We start from the raw sequence: 18,768 nt of genomic DNA, 5'->3' as shown, positions 1-18,768 counted from the left end.
GGGCAACCAATGTCACTTTTACGTTAGATAGCGTAATATATCTATTAGATGTGAATTGGATCCCTAAGTCATATCCTGAGGAAATCGTTCAAGAGTATCTCCAGAATCGCGCAAATGTCATATTTGACAGGTTAGATCTTAAACATATCGTTATCGTATCTTGGTGATGTCTAAAAGATATCTAATGGATGGCTATTTCAAAATCCGAATCGGGCCCATAAGATCTAACCACAAAGTCGTATGTACAAATTTAATTACTTATACTCCAACTCAAGTACCTACTCATATCATCAATTTTATAATCTTCTTCTTTTGCGTTCTTTCGTTTATTATTTCATTTTTAATGGGTCAATCTTAATAGTACGATATGGTTATAGTTATAAACTAGTTACAGTCCCTGAACTCAGCTACCTGTTGTACCAATTTCCTGAGTTAAATGATAAATCTGGAGAAAAAGAGGGGAGGCCTTTGCCCAGCAGTGGGACACCAAAGTAGGCTAGAAAAATAAAGATAAATCTATAGACGAAAGTTTTTTTTGCATCTTGGGGCTGTTAATAAATCTTTTGTTTTTTAGGTCATTTAGGATTTATTAAGCCAATTTTATTATGAGGTACGAATGTTATAATACATGGGAGATTAAATAAATAAACCTTCGTTTTATTTATTTTATTAAGTGGATTCATATACAAAATATATCAGATATGTAACCTTAACTAGAACTAATGAAACCTGACACTTTAAAGTTTTGCGTTTTGTACACATAGTTGTTTAATGTCATTAAGGGGTCTTATCACCTATGCGCTGGACTGAACAAGTACTTAAAATCCGTATAGTTCGTTTTTTTTAGCATTAGAAAAAACTTGCAAGAAGGTAAGCGATATTGACATGTCTTTTAATTGAAATACGCTTTTTAAAAATCAATAACTATTACTTATGAAAGCAGAAGAATTTAAATGATCGTATTAGATTCATAATTGTTACATATTTGCCGTGACTTATTTTATAAACGTGTTTTTCAATAAAAAGACACACCAAGATTGTTTACCTTATTTCTAATGCTAAAAAAACGAAGTATAGTGGGAAACCGCGTATCTGACTGTGACAGACAGTCTGCCAACAGGGATGGCGGGAGATCGTGAGAAGAGCTGTGTCCGCCTCTACTACCGATGCGGACGCCTCAACGTGACCGCGACCGCTCTGTCAAGAACGATACGACAGAGAAGAATGATTACATTTCATTATTTTACCTTTTATCCGACGTTTCAGCCAGGTTGCACTAGACGTGCAAATGAAACCTATAGTTCGTTTTGTTAGCATTAGAATTTGGTATAAATAACACTTGCACTGCGTGAGCTATCAAAATCGCTGCAGACTTTTCTTGGTATAACTCTACCCAATTAACTAATTACCTTAATACGTAAGTACGAAAGACGTAGACATGATCATTTTACCGTAGGTATACCGGGTGTGGCCTGTAATATAAGCAAAAAATTAAACTGTAGGCTGTACTCCTCATACTGACCAACATTTGTTCAGCGACTTTTAAAAATACCTTTGGGTTTGATTTTTAATACACTTTATATAAAGTCTATTGTAAGACGCAATGTATTGCGAATGTTGTTATGTTTAAGGCGTGACAAGCAACGTCAATCACAATGATATGGCGTCGCGATGGCGTCCATTGAAGATAATATTTATTTTGTATGAAATTTAGGGAGTCTAAATACTTCATAATTTTTAAAAGTTGTTGAACAAAAGTGTCACGATTTGAGGAGTACAATCTATGTTTTAATTATTTGCTCGTGTTACAGGCCACACCCGGTATAAGTTCCGTCGATTATTAAAACAAAAGGCAAACTAAACTAGCGCAACACACGCGACAGCCTGATGTTAAACATGGGGTTCGTTAAGTTAGCCGTACGTTCTTTATAGATTTGGTTGATGTTAGCGACGTCGCCGGACTCGTCCAGCAACTTGTTGAATCTCTTGTACTCTCTGGCGTCGTACATGTCCACCGCCACCTGTCAGATGATCGTGGTCAGCAGCCCGATCAGAATTATGGCGCCGATGGCGCTGCCTATGGCGACTGAAATGAAATAATTTTGCACGTTGGCTAGGCACCCTGATATTCTAATGAAACATTAATAGGAGTTGTGCTAACGCGGGTATGATGATAGGTTACCCATTCACAATTTAACTTAATACTCGTACTTAGGGACGAGAGACGTAGACATGATATTTTTGTCATAAAGTTTGGTCGGTTATTAAAACAAAAGGCAAACTAAACTAGCGCAGCACACGCGACAGTCTGTTAAACATGGGGTTCGTGAAGTTAGCCGTAGGTTCTTTATATATTTGGTTGATGTTAGCGACGTCGCCGGACTCGTCCAGCAACTTGTTGAATCTCTTGTACTCTCTGGCGTCGTACACGTCCACCGCCACCTTCCAGATGATCGCGGTCAGCAGCCCGATCAGAATTATGGCGCCGATGGCGCTGCCTATGGCGACTGAAATGAAATAATTTTGCACGTTGGCTAGGCACCCTGATATTCTAATGAAACATTAATAGGAGTTGCGCTAACGCGGGTATGATGATAGGTTACCCATTCACAATTTAACTCAATACTTAGGTACGAAATACGTAGACATGTTTTGCCGTAGGTTTAAAAGTTCGGTCGGTTATTAAAACAAAAGGCAAACTAAACTAGCGCAGCACACGCGACAGTCTGTTAAACATGGGGTTCGTGAAGTTAGCCGTAGGTTCTTTATATATTTGGTTGATGTTAGCGACGTCGCCGGACTCGTCCAGCAACTTGTTGAATCTCTTGTACTCTCTGGCGTCGTACACGTCCACCGCCACCTTCCAGATGATCGCGGTCAGCAGCCCGATCAGAATTATGGCGCCGATGGCGCTGCCTATGGCGACTGAAATGAAACAAATTATACCTATATTATAAATCATTTTAAACTTGTATGAAATATTGCCATACATTACATGATTTTGACATTTCCTTTGCAGATGTACCTAGTGCCACTGCCAGGCGTGGCTCACTCCGCGATTTCGTCACTTTGCAACAGGTAGCTACAAGTACATCCGTCCCACACCAATTTTGGTGGTTAGCCATAAGCCGCGCGTGACGCTGTCGCCACCTAGCGGTCATATCTGTCCTAATCGTAACAGACGCGTTTTGTTAAAGAGTGAGTCTTCTGTACCTAGTACTACTATTATTTATTCTGTGCTAGTGCATAATTGTTTTCCATCATATTTTCTCGGAAACGTCCGTATTTGTCATGCTAGTTAGGGTTCCGTACCCAAAGGGTAAAACGGGACCCTATTACTAAGACTTCGCTGTCCGTCCGTCCGTCTGTCCGTCTGTCTGTCACCAGGCTGTATCTCACGAACCGTGATAGCTAGACAGTTGAAATTTTCACAGATGATGTACCTATATCTGTTGCCGCTATAACAACAAATACTAAAAACAGAGTAAAATAAAGATTTAAATGGGGCTCCCATACAACAAACGTGATTTTTGACCAAAGTTAAGCAACGTCGGGAGTGGTCAGTACTTGGATGGGGGACGGTTTTTTTTTTGCATTATGGTACGGAACCCTTCGTGCGCGAGTCCGACTCGCACTTGCCCGGTTTTTCAGTCAATGTCAGTACTTTTTGTCCTCAGACTGACTGAAATACCACGACACGTTTGTATGTTTCAGTGAAAACACGATGCAAAATCGATTACGCACTACATCTGTAATTTTATCGAGATAAGATTTTAAATCTGATGACTCTGTTTGCACTAAATTTTGTTAATGCAGCATAAAGTTACTGGAAATTCCCTCTAGGTTAATAACGTCATACAGAATTATTATTAGATAGGTACTCGTTGGACCATAAATATCCAAACAAGGACAATAATGACAATAATTGAAATGTCGATAATGTTAAAATGGTAGAATACAATATAAGTAATTTCTAATAGTATCAAAGAGAATAGATAATATAGAGGGTTATTTTCATAGTACATTTTGTAGCCACAGTCAGTTTACTGCCATTTATCGACACACGATTGGCCGAGTATAGGCCAAAGGTGGCGCCATCTATTCGAGTATGACTTTTTCTTGATTTCCGAGGCACGTTTTTAGGGTTCCGTACCCAAAGGGTAAAACGGGACCCTATTACTAAGACTTCGCTGTCCGTCCGTCCGTCCGTCCGTCCGTCTGTCCGTCTGTCTGTCACCAGGCTGTATCTCACGAACCGTGGTAGCTAGACAGTTGAAATTTTCGCAGATGATGTATTTCTGTTGCCGCTATAACAACAAATACTAAAAACAGAATGAAATTAAAGATTTAAGTGGGGCTCCCATACAGCAAACGTGATTTTTGACCAAAGTTAAGCAACGTCGGGCGTGGTCAGTACTTGGATGGGTGACCGTTTTCTTTTTGCATTTTTTTCCGTTTTTTTTTTGCTTTATGGTACGGAACCCTTCGTGCGCGAGTCCGACTCGCACTTGCCCGGTTTTTCTTAAGACTTTATTTATCTTATACGGAGTTACTTACATATACCTATAGGTATCTTTGATTGGCATTGGCAATATATATTTTAAATAATTAAAATATATCTTACTCCACATATTGGCACGGTCGGGTTCCTCCAATTCCTTTTGAATGATAATGTGTAAATTTTTATCCTTTCTATAATATCTATGCTTAAAAATAATAGACTTTCCATCTTCCCGGAGTATTGTGCATCGTTTTGCTAGATGATACTTCTGTGCATTGATTTCCGTTTTATTTACGAAAAAAACGTAGGTGTTCTTTGAATTAAACTTTTCGTCGCATGCTTCTTTCGTTGTTGTGTTAGTGTACACGCACAGTACATATTTTTCTAGCTCTTTGCACCGGTTCCCGTCGCAGTCGTGACAGTTTTCGCAGAAGGCACCGTGATAAAGGTTGCCTTTAGAATCTAGCCTGGTACAATTACATTCACCACATTGGCATACGCCGTTGCCGGAGCAAACCTGAAAAATATATTATGATAGTTATCGTACGTAATCGCCGTTATCAGTATCGCTCGTAATGTAGGTCTCATAAGAAAACTTCTTTTGTTGCGCCAGTCTAAAGCAGGCCTGACGAGCCTTCCAAATGGATGCTGTTACAATGGATTCATCCAAATGGATGCGTCCTAATATTAAACATTGTTCGTTTTTGACATTACCGGACCGATTTTGGATTGCAGCCTGTTGGAAGTCATATTTGGACTCTGTTGGAAGGCTCGTCAGTGGCCACCTGAAGGATAATATGACTCTGAGCCTTAACAAATTAATGCAATAACAGCGTAACAAATAAACCGTCAAATGACAGAACCAAACTAATATTTGAGTAAAAAGTGGTTTGGAAAGCAAACCGCTCCCACCAGAGTCCTTTTGATTTGCAGTTTTCCATTATTTATCGAAAAACGATTGAAATTAAAATTAACCTTGGGCTGTATATGATTAGCATCCAGACCGAATTTTTAGTTACCTTTTCTGATTTTTTCGAGAATGTTTTTTCTGCTTTATACAGCCAAGACTAAGTAGGTAAGTACATAAATCAGAATGGAACTAAACTCAGAACAATATAACTAGTGATGAGGGTCGTCTGTTTCAAGACAAAAGTGCCTAATACAAAGAAGCTGTACAAAACCGTAGCAACAAGGCCCTGTTATCAAACTTGTACCTAACCAAAGAGAATAGATTGTATAGAGAGCTACTGTCATACAAAATTTTGTTGCCACAGTAAATTTACTGCGACCTATCGACCCAGAGTTAAATCTAAAAAGGAAAATGTATAAACAAATCAAAAATGTATATACCTAACTATTATATAATGGATCTATTCGAGAATGACTGTTTCTTAATTTGCGAGGCACGTTTTTTCCTTAGACTTTCTCGGATCTTATACGGAGTTATATATGATGAATATGTTTGACCTAACCTAACCATTGTGGCTTACTTTTTCAGAATAAGGGGCACGACAATCATCATCCTTGAGGGGGCACTGGCACGCATCGCCCGTGTAGTCCTTGGAACACTCGCATTTCTCTTTGATGCACTTGCCGTTGCCTGAGCACATGAGCCGAAGGTCGTTTCCCTTCGTCGGGGCACCCTTGAGGCACGCCCTTTCGTCGTACTCACAGTAATCACCAGAGTAAAATTGATTGCAGGTGCATTTGCCGCAGCTGAAAACATAAAAAATATGTTGAGAGTAGAGTTAGACCAACAAAAATCTGCAGCGATTGTGATAGACTGATAGCACACGCAAGTGTTCTTTTTAAACGTCAAACTTCTATGAAATTTATGACGTATAAATAACACTTGCACTGTGTGTCCTAGGGATCATCCAGAAATCATGTGATCGTTTAGAGGGGGGTCGGGGTAAGAAAAATACCACGAATGATCACGATGGGGGAGGTCAAAAATTTAATCAGATCATATTTATTATCCGCTCTATTTTATATCCGTATTTACCCAATAAAAACATTCTATAATTATCATGTGATCTTGTGGCAGTGTTGTGCTAAAATCACCAAAAATAGGCCAAATATGATCACATGATTTCTGGGCGACCCCCTATCAAAACCGTTGCAGACTTATCTTGTTCTCACTCTAGTAACTTACCTAATAAAGTTTGTTAGGTTATGTCAAATCAGTGCAATAGTTATTTGTTTTACAAAGGGGCAAATTGTTGTTTAACCGCTCGTGCTAATATTGATACCCGAGCAAGCGAAAGATTCCAAAATTGAACCACGAGCGTAGCGTGTGGTTCGAATAATGGAATCTTGAGCGTTGTGAGGATTTCAAAGCACGAGGGTTAAACAAAATTTGCCCCCGAGTGAAACACAAAATTTTTCACCACACCAACCGAAGCAAATGTTAAATGTAAAATATCAAACAGAATCAAAACAAATCAAATCCAAATGAATGTTATTAAATATTTATCATCCAAATTCATCATTTAAAAGTCTATTCTACCTTTCTACCAGCAAACATAAGAAAACAACTCAAAATTTGCATTTGATTACTTTGCCTCACATGTGAATAAAATGCAACTTTGCTATTCGTTTATGAAGTGCAAAGTAAGCCTTTCCGAGCTGGTGTGGTGAAAATTATATTACGTCAACTATATTTACATGAAGCATCATTAATTTTAAACATAAAAATATTATTATGTATTTGACCGCCGCCTGTTGCTACCATTATTTACACTGTACCTAAATCTGTTATTGTATTTTTCTTTGTCGTGCAATGAAGTGTATTTACTTACTTACTTATGACCTTACCTACATGAACCTCTGTCAATACCACTGCATAAGACCGTGTCCTCAGGATGTGCTTTGCATTTGTCTAAATGCTTCGTAGAACTTCCAATACAGTCGCACGTGTCCCCAAAACTGTGAAAGTTATGTACAATGAGTATATCTACTTATCAATTATTGTATTATTTCTTTCCTCTTTTTTTATATGGACGTCCATATCGCCAAAGGTCTTTAAATTGATTACTATTAACTACTAACAGAATACTGTAGCGGTTATAGTAAGGTATAATACATACATAATTAAAAATAGATAGATAAACAGAAATATTTAATCATTGCAATACTTCCATTGAGTCACTCAACAGTCGGAAATTGGTCGAAAATTTTATTAGTTATAATATGAAGTATAATTATTATGGAAAACATTCTCGGCCTTCTCTTTTAAAACAAATTTACGTACCGGTTAGGATTACATTCGCAAATCCCACACACTAAACTACCACTACTGCTGCACTGTATCGCGTTCGGTATTGGCTTCTTCTCACACTCGCATTCGCATAAAGTTTTAATAGTAATCTTTACAGTCTCGGCCAGGCCATCTGGCTTAATCGTGATTGTATTATTTTTTTCCGTTTTCAGGCAATAATCGGCAGTGACTGCGACTTGGATCTGGGTATCACTAGCATGCGCCACTTGGCAGGTATCTTGGACAGTACAATCCGGTGTCAATGTGACTCGAACATTCTCCGGTACTGAGACATCCATTTTAACGTTGCCTAGTTTTCTCTGTAAAATAAACAACAAAATAACAAGAGAAGATAGTAACTACTTGACTGAAATTGTATGAATATGATTACTTACCGTATAAACGTCAGCAATTGTTTTGGTTATATTGGAATTTTCTTTTAACTCGATTACTTCTGCTCCTATATCAAGTCGGTCTGCTAAAGCCTTGTATTCGGGTATAACACGGTTCTTAACGTTAAAAATAACAATAATATTTTCACGTTTGGCAATTTTTCGTATTTGGTTAACCGAGGGATAGTCTTGTTCTAATTCTAGAGTGTAATCACCATCTTTGTTGAGATGGCACTTCATGTCGTTGAGTTTAGCCGCTCCGGCTATTTTTCCATCACCGGCGCTGTGGTAAGTGGCATCGGTGCACAATACTATGATCTTCCTTGAATTTTCTCTCCAACCGATTTCATCTTTGCAGGCCATAACTTGCATTAGCGCATCTAGGCCAGCTTCGGGGGCCTCATAGTTAGCTCCGGTCCTAACATTTTTAATAACTTTCTCGAACCTGTCTCTCTGTGTAGTTAAATTAAGATGATGTTTAAAAGCATAAGCGTAGTGGATGTTGGGACTGAAAAAAAATGTTTCCCGTGTTTTATGTTTTACGTTAGAATCACAGAGTTTAAAATAAAAGTTGTCACTTCTTTGAATCATAATTACGTCACTTGGTCTCAGTATGTCAGTTACTTGATGAGTAGGGTACTGACACTGTGCCAATGATCGGTAGTTAACTTACAAATACTGTAATATACATGTTAGCTTTAAATATACTATACTAAAACAAGTACCTATCAGATTATCTTTAACTAGGTCTTATGTTATGAATACTTACCTACTTTACTGTACCTAATACTGTTACTGTACCTAATATTATATGTTAATTGTAAAAGTTACACTTGAATAATTAATGTAAGGTTCAACAGTTAGAGGAAATAATATTTTCATTTTACAGTTGTAAAACTTGTAAATGATTTAGCGATGCTAATATACTTACTCTGCAAAGGGCAAAGCCGGCTTCTCTATAAAAGTGCCGACTCCTAATCTCACGTTATTTGTAAATTGATTTAATCTTTTATAGATTTGTTCTCCCTGTTTTCTTAACAATTGTATAGTATTTCTCATTGTATATGAAGCATCCATAAGATAATAAACGTCTAATGGATAATCTTTGGCGGGCTTGTAATTGATCGTGAATTGTTCTGTCTGTCCAGGTCGAATTGATATTTTAAGTTCCTGAGGGGCTAGTTGAACCACCTTTCTTGGGTCCGGCGTGATAGGGTCATTCCTCAAAAGCTCTTTGGGTTTGTTATTTATCGGGCTATCCACTTTTTCATTACACCAGGAGGGGTTTATCGTGTTGTTCGATTGGCATCTTGGCCCGATATGATCTGCCTGAAATTTTATAAACGGTAGTCAACATAATATAAGGCGTATCACTGCAACCACACAGAAGCGCCCCCCATTATATTATGTTATGATATACTAATTAGTGCGGCTTCTTAGCCTCAACTACAGAATAACTAATAGTACTACCGTCCTCAACTATTGTCCCAACCGTCAGAAAGTACGAAACTTGGCATGCATTTATCATATTAGCTTTTAGTTTTATAAGAAATAATAGAAGTAGAAACACGCCGATAAGTTATTGTTTCCCTTCACCCCCTCCACTTTTATATGCCCATTTTTAGTATACATTTTCATGAAAACTGTCAAAGCTTATTAAGAGTTACTTACGGCAGGACACCACGCGCAGTCCACTGATTGACCTATACATTGGGCACAAGTTTTACCATCACACTTCGCCGCTTCACAACTCACGCAGGATATTAATATCGCCAATGTTACTCTCAGTATAATAGACATGGTAAATAAATAATTACTGAAGCATCAGAAACATGACCGAGTTCTGGTGATTACAAACCGTTTGTGTCTCTGTTGGGAGGATAATTTATTACATTTGTAACTGTCTATTAATATACATTGGTGACATCAGCTCAATAGGAACATTTTCCTGCACCTATATCCATACAGTCGTAGGTAACCATAATTTTTAATATGGCTTCATCAACCTATTTAGTTTTATTCAATTATGCCCGAAGTCCAAATCTTAGTAGCCTTACCACGAGCTTGACACTGACCTGAAACTGATATTAACGTTGGCGCAACTGCTGCGCAGTGACGCCATTTTCCATAGCGGTGACTAGACGTCCACGCTCAAAAGACGCTAGTTGGGGTGGCCCTTATAAGGGCACAGGTACAGACATACTACATACTTATAGTCTGTCTACGAAGCTGAATTCACTACTACGATGCTGCTTACGAAGCTGGAGGTCCTAGGTTTGAATCCCTGTAAGGGAATTTATTTGTAGATAATAATATGTTTATCACGAATATTTGTTAGGTAATTCATTAATCATTATAGATGTTTCCTATGTATAAAACTTTGCCTATTTAGGGGATAGGTCGGTCTTTGTAATATTGTAACCAAATATTTATTATTTATTTATTTAAAAGTATCTGAAGCCCGTAGCTAAACGGGATAAAAACGATATTATTAGTTTCCTCATACCAATAATAAGATGTAGTTAAGGGCAAACAAGCTGCATTGTCCTGTTAATCATTTATTTTATACCTAATACAATAAGGATCAGCCTAATTCCAACGCACGTAGGCGTAGGTAAGTTATTTACGTAAAAATAAGAACTCATGTAACCTATATAAAACAGCACCTAATGTGATTATACAGTAGGTATGTAAACTTACTAAAACCATTTACTCAAACCCGTTAATGTGTAGGTCACACTGAGCAACTTTTACTATGGCACCAACCCAGAAATCGCGAAAAAACATTTGTTTGTTGCTAGTCTAGCAATGAAATTTTCTATGGGAGAGTCAATATTTTTTTCGCGATTTCGGGGTTGATGCCATAGCAATAGTTGCTCAGTGTGACCCATTCATTAACGGCCTTGAGTAAATGGTTTCAGTAAATTTACATACTGTATTCATTTCAAACTTTACTGCGGAATAAAATAGTACAAAGTACGTTCTTAATTCCTTAAAGCATGCTTTCTAAAGAACTTACAAATTAAAATGCATAGATAGATATCATAGAGTCTGTGCGAAAAGAGAGGAGTGGTGAAATGTAGGGAAGGCCATACATTCTACGTCTCTGCTTTTTCCGCACAGACCTTACGTGCAAGGACTTGTAAATTACACATCTCTACTAATATTTTAAAATGCAAAAGTCTGTCTATTATCTCTTTACGCTTAAAACGATTTCGAAATCATCGTTCCGTTCTACGCCGACAAAGTCGTGCGCAGAAGTAAGCTTTATAGAACTATAAAGAAATATATAATAATATAAGTACAGTACCTACCTACTTATATCATAATTTTGCATATAATAAACTCGAATTACTTAAGCGTAGTTATGTGAAAAATTATCCTCGTAATATTGGTTCCTAAGAAATATTAAACTTCCTCTTAAACGAATCATACACCTACCAGGGTACCACAAATACAAAGCTACGGTTAGTCGCGAAATCACCGCAACAGAGAAGCATGAACAAGGAAGTTTTGTTTTTTGTTTTTCTTGGCTGCCAGTTACAGCAGGTATTTAACGATGAACTGCAAACTTGCATGCAGAATAATAACTGTCACGAGTGCATTACAGACTCGACGATGTGTGCTTGGTGCGCTGCTGATGTAAGTTTTACATTCTCTATTTTATGCTCTCTTGTGAGACAATTTGACGACAGAGTGACTGGTGTGATTTGGTTACAATGTTGATTTCCCTTACACTACCTAACCTCAGATCACTACACCTTATGAAACAAAATCCCCCGCCGCGTCTGTCTGTTTGTATGTTCGCGATAAACTCAAAAATGACTGAACGGATTTTCATGCGATTTTCACTTATCAATAGAGGGATTCTTGTGGAAGGTTTACGTTTGTTAGGTTTACTCGTGCGAAGCCAGGGCGGGTCGCTAGTAAATTATATTAACGATGATTTGATTTGCAGAACTTGAAGCTTAGCGATAGATGTCAGCCGGCCGATTCAGAAGAAGCTAGAGCGTGCCCCGCAGAATATTCTCACAACCCAAAGAGCAATCTTGTAGTAGACGATAAAGATAACCTCAACTTCTCCTCGGCTAACCAATACTCCATACAAATAAAACCACAAAAAATCAAAATGAAACTAAGAGTGGGAGAGCAAAAGAAATTCCATTTCTATTATAAAGCTGTTGAAAATTTCCCCGTTGACTTATATTTCTTGCTCGATGCTTCGAACACTATGAAGAGAGTAAGAAATGACATTTCCAAAAAAAGTAAAGAAATATACGACGCAATGTATAATTTAACAACCGATATTCAATTAGGATACGGAACCTTTGTAGATAAACATGTTTTTCCCTTCCAAAAGTAAGTCTTAGATTATCTACTATTTATTTTGCTTTAGCCGTTACATTATTGAATGTCAATTTAATGATTTTATTTCAGTAATATGACAAGAAAATGCTACTCATTTAAGCATAATTTGAATCTGACATCCCAATTAGAGGAATTTCAAACAGCCTTAAGTGACACAATTTTTGAAAAAAACTACGACTACCCAGAAAGCGGATTGGATGGCTTAGCACAAGTCATGGCTTGCCAGGAAAGGATTCAATTCAGGAAACAATCTAGAAAAGTAATTATATTAATAACCGACAGCCATTCCCACCACGCTGGAGATGGACATATGGCTGGAATTATAAAACCATACGATGGCGAATGTTACTTGGATCAAGAAGGATATTACACGAAAGAGAAAGAAATGGATTACCCTTCCATTGGCATGATAAATAAGTTGGCGGCCGAGGATCAGTTTACCATCATCTTTGTGGTAACTGTGGAGTATCGCAAACCGTACCAAGTCCTAGCCGACGCAATACCTGGAGCGCTCGTGTCGACGTATGATAAACGTACTATTTCTGAAAAGTTGAATAAGTTTTACAAGGTTCGTTTAATGTCTTTACTAGTTAGATATTAGTTAAAAGATGTTAGTAATAAACGCTCAATTCCACAAAGCTCTAACGCTTTAATGTTTTGTGTACCTAATTCAAATGTTTTTAGTTAATTGACGTACTCTCTTTGAATTTTGGTTACTTATTACTGTACGTACAAACAGCAATACTCCTAATTGTACATCAGTGGATCTTATTACAAAAGGCATAAGGTCCACCGATGTAAAATTAACAGTGTTGGCGATGGTGGCCTATTTAGACAGAAACCCTCCTTTTGATAAGTCATCACAGTATAATTCTAAATTTAAATTACTTATAATAATTTATCAATACTTATATTGCAGCATATTAGTAATAATATACTTCTAGATGTAAACATGATGGCTGAGGACAAAGATAAATTCGAAATAACGTTTGATCCGGATTGTAGCAAAAAGGACAGTTGCAAAGTTATATTAGAAGAAGAATTACGCATAGATGGATTAATAAAATTAAAAGAATATTATGGGAGAGACAATATCACGATACCTATTGTACAGAAGGGATTAAAAGAGGCTCTGGATTTAGAGATCCAAATAATTTCCAGATGCGATTGTGAATTAGTGAATGATTCGAGCTATCAATTACAATCGAGTTTTTGTAATTCTGCTGGCGATTTACAGTGTGGCATATGCAAGTGCAATGAAAATAGGTGAGTAGGTACCTAATTGCTAAATTGTATTGAATTTCTTACAGTTGTTCAAGTTCTAGTAGTTTGAGCTATGTTAGTAAAGGAAATTTTATAGTGTTGTAAGTTTCCTTTACTACTCAAAGTACAAATAAGTTAGGGATACTAAAAACAGGGCAAGTGCGAGTCGGACTCGCGCACGAAGGGTTCCGTACCATAATGCAAAAAACGGCAAAAAAAAACGGTCACCCATCCAAGTACTGACCCCGCCCGACGTTGCTTAACTTTGGTAAAAAATCACGTTTGTTGTATGGGAGCCCCACTTAAATCTTTATTTTATTCTGTTTTTAGTATTTGTTGTTATAGCGGCAACAGAAATACATTATCTGTGAAAATTTCAACTGTGATAGCTAGATCACGGTTCGTGAGATACAGCCTGGTGACAGACGGACGGACGGACGGACAGACGGACGGACGGACGGACGGACGGACAGACGGACGGGCGGACGGACGGACGGACGGACCGTTTTACCCTTTGGGTACGGAACCCTAAAAACAGTAAAATCCAAGACTAAATGATTACAAGAAAAAATATCTACACACACACCTGCCACAGGCACCTGCCGCGATAGCAGAGGACGCTGGTTCGATTCCAGCATGGGGCACTGGAGGCCTTGGTCACTTTTTCTTAGTATATGACATTTATTTCAGTTTAAAAAATGTCTAGATTGGAAATCCCACAAAAATCATATAAAATAAGACCTATACATGAATAAAAACATGCCAGAACAACGACTTATGCCTTTATAAGGCATAAGGGTGCCAGAAATTATGCAAAAATGAATGATGGTTATGAAAATGAATGAATGAATGAATGAATGAATGAATGAACTTTGAAATAAAGTGCAAAATAAGGTGGGAAATATATTCCCTCTGCCTTATAAAGGCTTAACCGGCGGTAATAACTCTTAAAGAGTATTAAGTATTTAGTTTCTTAACAATATTGGCACGGAGCACTTAATTATGAAAAACATTATAATAACCGCGTGACTTAATTTTCAGAAGCGGTCCAACATGTGCGTGCATAGAGAATAATTCTACGAGTGGACTATCGGGTAACTCGACCCACTGCCTCAGCGAAGATGGCGTCGAGTGCAGCGGAAATGGCAACTGCATTTGTGGGGGCTGCTTGTGCAGGCCAGGGTAAGGCTTATGCTACATTAGAGTTAGACCAAAAAAAATTGAAGAAACTAGAAGAAGAAGACTAATTTTAGATTTTAGAGTCAGACCTAGAATAGTCTGCAGCGGATTTGATAACCCACGCAGTGAAATCACTGCGCGTGCTATCATAATCGCTGCAGAGTTTTCTGGGTAACTCTACACGTCTTTAACTGATCAGTAACCGCATGATTTTGTGAGAACGCTGGTAAGTTAATTTGACAACGAAGCTCGTAATAGTTATTTGTTTTAAAAGGGTGCAAAGTTACCGTTTAACCTTTCGTAACTATTCTTGCTAATTTTGATAGGTAGCCCGAGCAAGCGAAATATTCTAAAATGGAATCTTGAGCGCTGCGAGGGTTTCAAGAGTCCGAGAGAGATCAAGTGAAACACAAAATTTTTCACCACATCAACACAAGGACAATACTAACTGTAAAATATATTACTAACTGTAATATTAACGCAAACACGGTTTTTGCAGATTCGCCGGGCAGTACTGCGAAGTGCGAACCGACAATTGTCAGAGAGACGACACCGGGGCGCTATGTTCTGGGCACGGGAGGTGCTGGAACGGCACGTGCGAGTGCATCAAGGGCTCGTGGGAGGGGGACAAGTGTGAATGTTCCATGTCAAAAGAGCTATGTATGGACGATAATGGAAATGTGGGTACAAAAACCGGGCAAGTGCGAGTCGGACTCGCGCACGAAGGGTTCCGTACCATAATGAAAAAAAAAAAAACGGTCACCCATCCAAGTACTGACCACACCCGACGTTGCTTAACTTTGGTCAAAAATCACGTTTGTTGTATGGGAGCCCCATTTAAATCTTTATTTTATTCTGTTTTTAGTATTTTGTTGTTATAGCGGCAACAGAAATACATCATCTGTGAAAATTTCAACTGTCTAGCTATCACGGTTCGTGAGATATACAGCCTGGTGACAGACGGACGGACGGACGGACGGACGTAGGTAGTAATAGGGTCCCGTTTTACCCTTTGGGTACGGAACCCTAAAAAGGTAAGATGTGTAAAGTTACCTGATTTTACGGTATCTATCTCTATCACTAGGTACCTACTTACATGTTGTTAACATCTATTTACAGTCAGCAGCAAAAGTTGCTAAGCGGGCGAGATGTTCAAAATGATCTTGACACGACTTTACTTTTAGGAGAATAAGAGCGCGTCAAGGTAATTTTGAACACCTCGCCCGTTTAGCAACTTCTGCTGCTGACTGTACAACTGAAAATGTTTCAGGTATGCAACAACCGTGGTAAATGTGAATGCGAGAAATGCAAATGCGACCCATTACCTAAATGGGACGTCCGCGACTACAAAGATAAACATTGCAACCTTTGGTGTGACGATTGTCACACACGACAGTGTCTCGCCCTTATCGACTGTGTGGCATGCTACTACCAGAAGAACAGCTCAGAAGACTGTCAGGTTGAATGTGGCGATAAACTGGCTATAGTTACTGATATAGACCGGGGCATTGAAAAAGTTTGCCTGAATGCTAGAGTATCGTTTGGGTGCTATGCAAATTTTTCGTATTTTTACAACGATGATGAGCAAGGAATTGTCTTGGGTCGGCTGTCGGAGCCGAATTGCAACGAGGACTATTACAGTAAGTATTAATTAGGTAATATAAACATATCATTGTACGTTATGAGAACTGCCATAAAATTTGCGCGAAGATTGCGTTAGCGCAATGGAATCGGTTTATTAACCGACTTCCAAATCCCAAAGGAGGAGGTTATCAATTCGGTTGTATGTTTTTTTTTATTTTTATTTTTTTTATTTTTTTTATTTTTTATGTTTGTTACTCCATATCTCCGTCATTACTGGACCGATTTTGAAAATTATTTTTTTGATTGTATGTATATGCATACAGATTGGTCCCGTTTTTGTCAAAATCCAGTTCTGATGATGGGATCTATGAGGAATCGACGGAACTCCTCAAATCTTAAAGGCATACATATGGTGATTTTTGTGTTTCTATCAACAAATCAAGCATATACATTCAAAAACGTGACATTTGATGAAGTGGAACTGCTGATGATGATCAGAACGGAACTCTTCAACGACGCATAGTTCACCTTTGGCGATTTGTCCTCTTCGTTATGTTTGCTAAGCAAGTTAAGTTTTTAAGCCACAATTTTGTCAAGCTTGAGTTCTGATGATGGGATCCATGAGAAATCGAGGGAACTCCTCAAATTTTAAAGGCATGCGTATAGAGATTTTTGTATTTTCATCAGAAAATCAAGCATTTTCATTAAAAACTGTCGCATTTGATGAAGTGGAACTGCTGATGATGATCAGAACGGAACTCTTCAACGACGCATAGTTCACTTTTGGCGATTTGTCCTCTTCGTTATGTTTGTTAAGCACGTTTAGTTTTTAGGCCACATTTCTGTCGAGCTCGAGTTCTGATGATGGGATCCATAAGGAATCGAGGGAGCTCCTCAAATCTTAAAGGCATACGTATAGAATTTTTTGTATTTTCATCATAAAATCAAGCATTTACATTAAAAACTGTCGCATTTGATGAAGTGGAACTGCTGATGATGATCAGAACAGAACTCTTCAACGACTCATAGTACATGTTTGGTGATTTCGAATTTCGATTTTGACTTGGACTGGGACCCGGACTCATTTCCGGATCCGGTTCGGACCCGGACTCGGACTCGGACCCGGACTCGGACCCGGACTCGGACCCGGACTCGGACCCGGACTCGGACCCGGACCCGGACCCGGACTCGGACCGGAACTCGGACCCGGACTCTCACTCAGAGACCCGGACCTTGACCCGGAAAACCACTATGATACCTAAACTAAATAAACCACTATGATTACCTACCATAAAATGTGGGTATGATGATGCCAAACCCCTCCCGCTCAAACTCCCGTACACCGCACCGCATGCGCCGTTAAGTGGGTTAGGTTAGGTTTGAACTGCGAATCTTACAGAAACGAAATGCTACTAGAAAAGTGGGTTTGATTAGGTTCGAACTGCGATCCTCACAGAACCGAACTGCTATCAGAGAAGAAGTGGGTTAGGTTAGGCTAGAACTACGACCCTTACGGAAACGAAATGCTACTAGAAAGTACTGGTTTTACCTCCTTTTCTACATAGTGCACCATCTACCATAATCTTTCACCGGGCCCCATAGAAGTCGGTTTTTTTTCTTAAAAATTATTTGGGAACTAGTTAGGTATAAATTTCTTGTTTCTCTAGACTAGAATGTACGTGCATATATATTCTGCCTAAAGTATATCTTTTATTTTATAAACCATTAAATGCCTGAGGCTTGTAGTTAATAAGAGCGCGGCGCGCTCATTCTTTCTTCCGTGTTTTTCCTTAACTTTTCCTAACATAAGAGACCACTTTTGCGTATATGTATGCGCTATGCGTGTACCTATCATCAACTTCTGTTTCAGAGTACGGCGCGATATCCCTGTTGAGCGCGCTAGTAGTGGGCCTCATCATCATATGGGGACTGAAGCTGCTGACTGACGCACATGACCGCGCCGAGTACGAGCGCTTTCTGCGTACCGATGACGATGGCGAAGCCGTGGAGAACCTCATCTACAAGCAGCCTACCAATGTCTTCCGGAACCCTAACTTTAAGAGGTCCTTTACTTTCCGATGATATCCCTGTTGAGCGCGCGGTATCGTCTTGGGTCGTCCCATTCGTTTTTCGTCAAGTTCTTAAATTAGTCCTATTCTGCTTTCGTCACCCATTCTACTTTCGTCACAATCGTCGGTAGCTTTCAATGTAGAATGAGTGAC

General features: G+C 38.7%; 2 protein-coding genes across 2 annotated transcripts; one reads left to right on the top strand and one right to left on the bottom strand.

Moving 5' to 3' along the window:
* Window positions 1-651: 651 nt before the first annotated feature.
* On the bottom strand, window positions 652-9,998 carry LOC134663510 (integrin beta pat-3-like). Its single transcript, XM_063519895.1, has 8 exons — window positions 9,824-9,998; window positions 9,084-9,481; window positions 8,156-8,660; window positions 7,755-8,080; window positions 7,319-7,429; window positions 5,992-6,217; window positions 4,625-5,018; window positions 652-2,925 (listed from the first exon to the last, which is right to left on the bottom strand). The coding sequence occupies exons 1-8, from the start codon at window positions 9,950-9,952 to the stop codon at window positions 2,705-2,707; spliced, it is 2,310 nt and encodes a 769-aa protein (XP_063375965.1). The 5' UTR covers window positions 9,953-9,998; the 3' UTR covers window positions 652-2,704.
* A 1,645-nt stretch (window positions 9,999-11,643) lies between these two features.
* On the top strand, window positions 11,644-18,649 carry LOC134663498 (integrin beta pat-3-like). Its single transcript, XM_063519870.1, has 8 exons — window positions 11,644-11,794; window positions 12,111-12,511; window positions 12,590-13,088; window positions 13,440-13,786; window positions 14,825-14,965; window positions 15,462-15,642; window positions 16,233-16,602; window positions 18,417-18,649. Exons 1-8 carry the CDS (start codon window positions 11,651-11,653, stop codon window positions 18,626-18,628), a joined length of 2,295 nt encoding a protein of 764 aa, XP_063375940.1. The 5' UTR covers window positions 11,644-11,650; the 3' UTR covers window positions 18,629-18,649.
* Window positions 18,650-18,768: the final 119 nt, after the last annotated feature.

The sequence above is a fragment of the Cydia fagiglandana genome, chromosome 4 (assembly GCF_963556715.1).
Source record: "Cydia fagiglandana chromosome 4, ilCydFagi1.1, whole genome shotgun sequence".
NCBI classification, from domain to species: domain Eukaryota; kingdom Metazoa; phylum Arthropoda; class Insecta; order Lepidoptera; family Tortricidae; genus Cydia; species Cydia fagiglandana.
This window is presented reverse-complemented; position numbering and strand designations above follow the sequence as displayed.

Excerpts from the sequence above, each read along its gene's own strand:
- LOC134663510 (XM_063519895.1), bottom strand. The coding sequence starts at position 9,952 with ATGTCTATTATACTGAGAGTAACATTGGCGATATTAATATCCTGCGTG. Across the intron at positions 9,482-9,823 it reads ACTGCGCGTGGTGTCCTGCC|GCAGATCATATCGGGCCAAG; the intron begins GTAAGTAACTCT and ends ATAAAATTTCAG. Across the intron at positions 6,218-7,318 it reads ATTGACAGAGGTTCATGTAG|CTGCGGCAAATGCACCTGCA; the intron begins GTAAGGTCATAA and ends TTATGTTTTCAG.
- LOC134663498 (XM_063519870.1), top strand. The coding sequence starts at position 11,651 with ATGAACAAGGAAGTTTTGTTTTTTGTTTTTCTTGGCTGCCAGTTACAG. Across the intron at positions 11,795-12,110 it reads GTGCTTGGTGCGCTGCTGAT|AACTTGAAGCTTAGCGATAG; the intron begins GTAAGTTTTACA and ends TTTGATTTGCAG. Across the intron at positions 13,787-14,824 it reads TGCAAGTGCAATGAAAATAG|AAGCGGTCCAACATGTGCGT; the intron begins GTGAGTAGGTAC and ends CTTAATTTTCAG.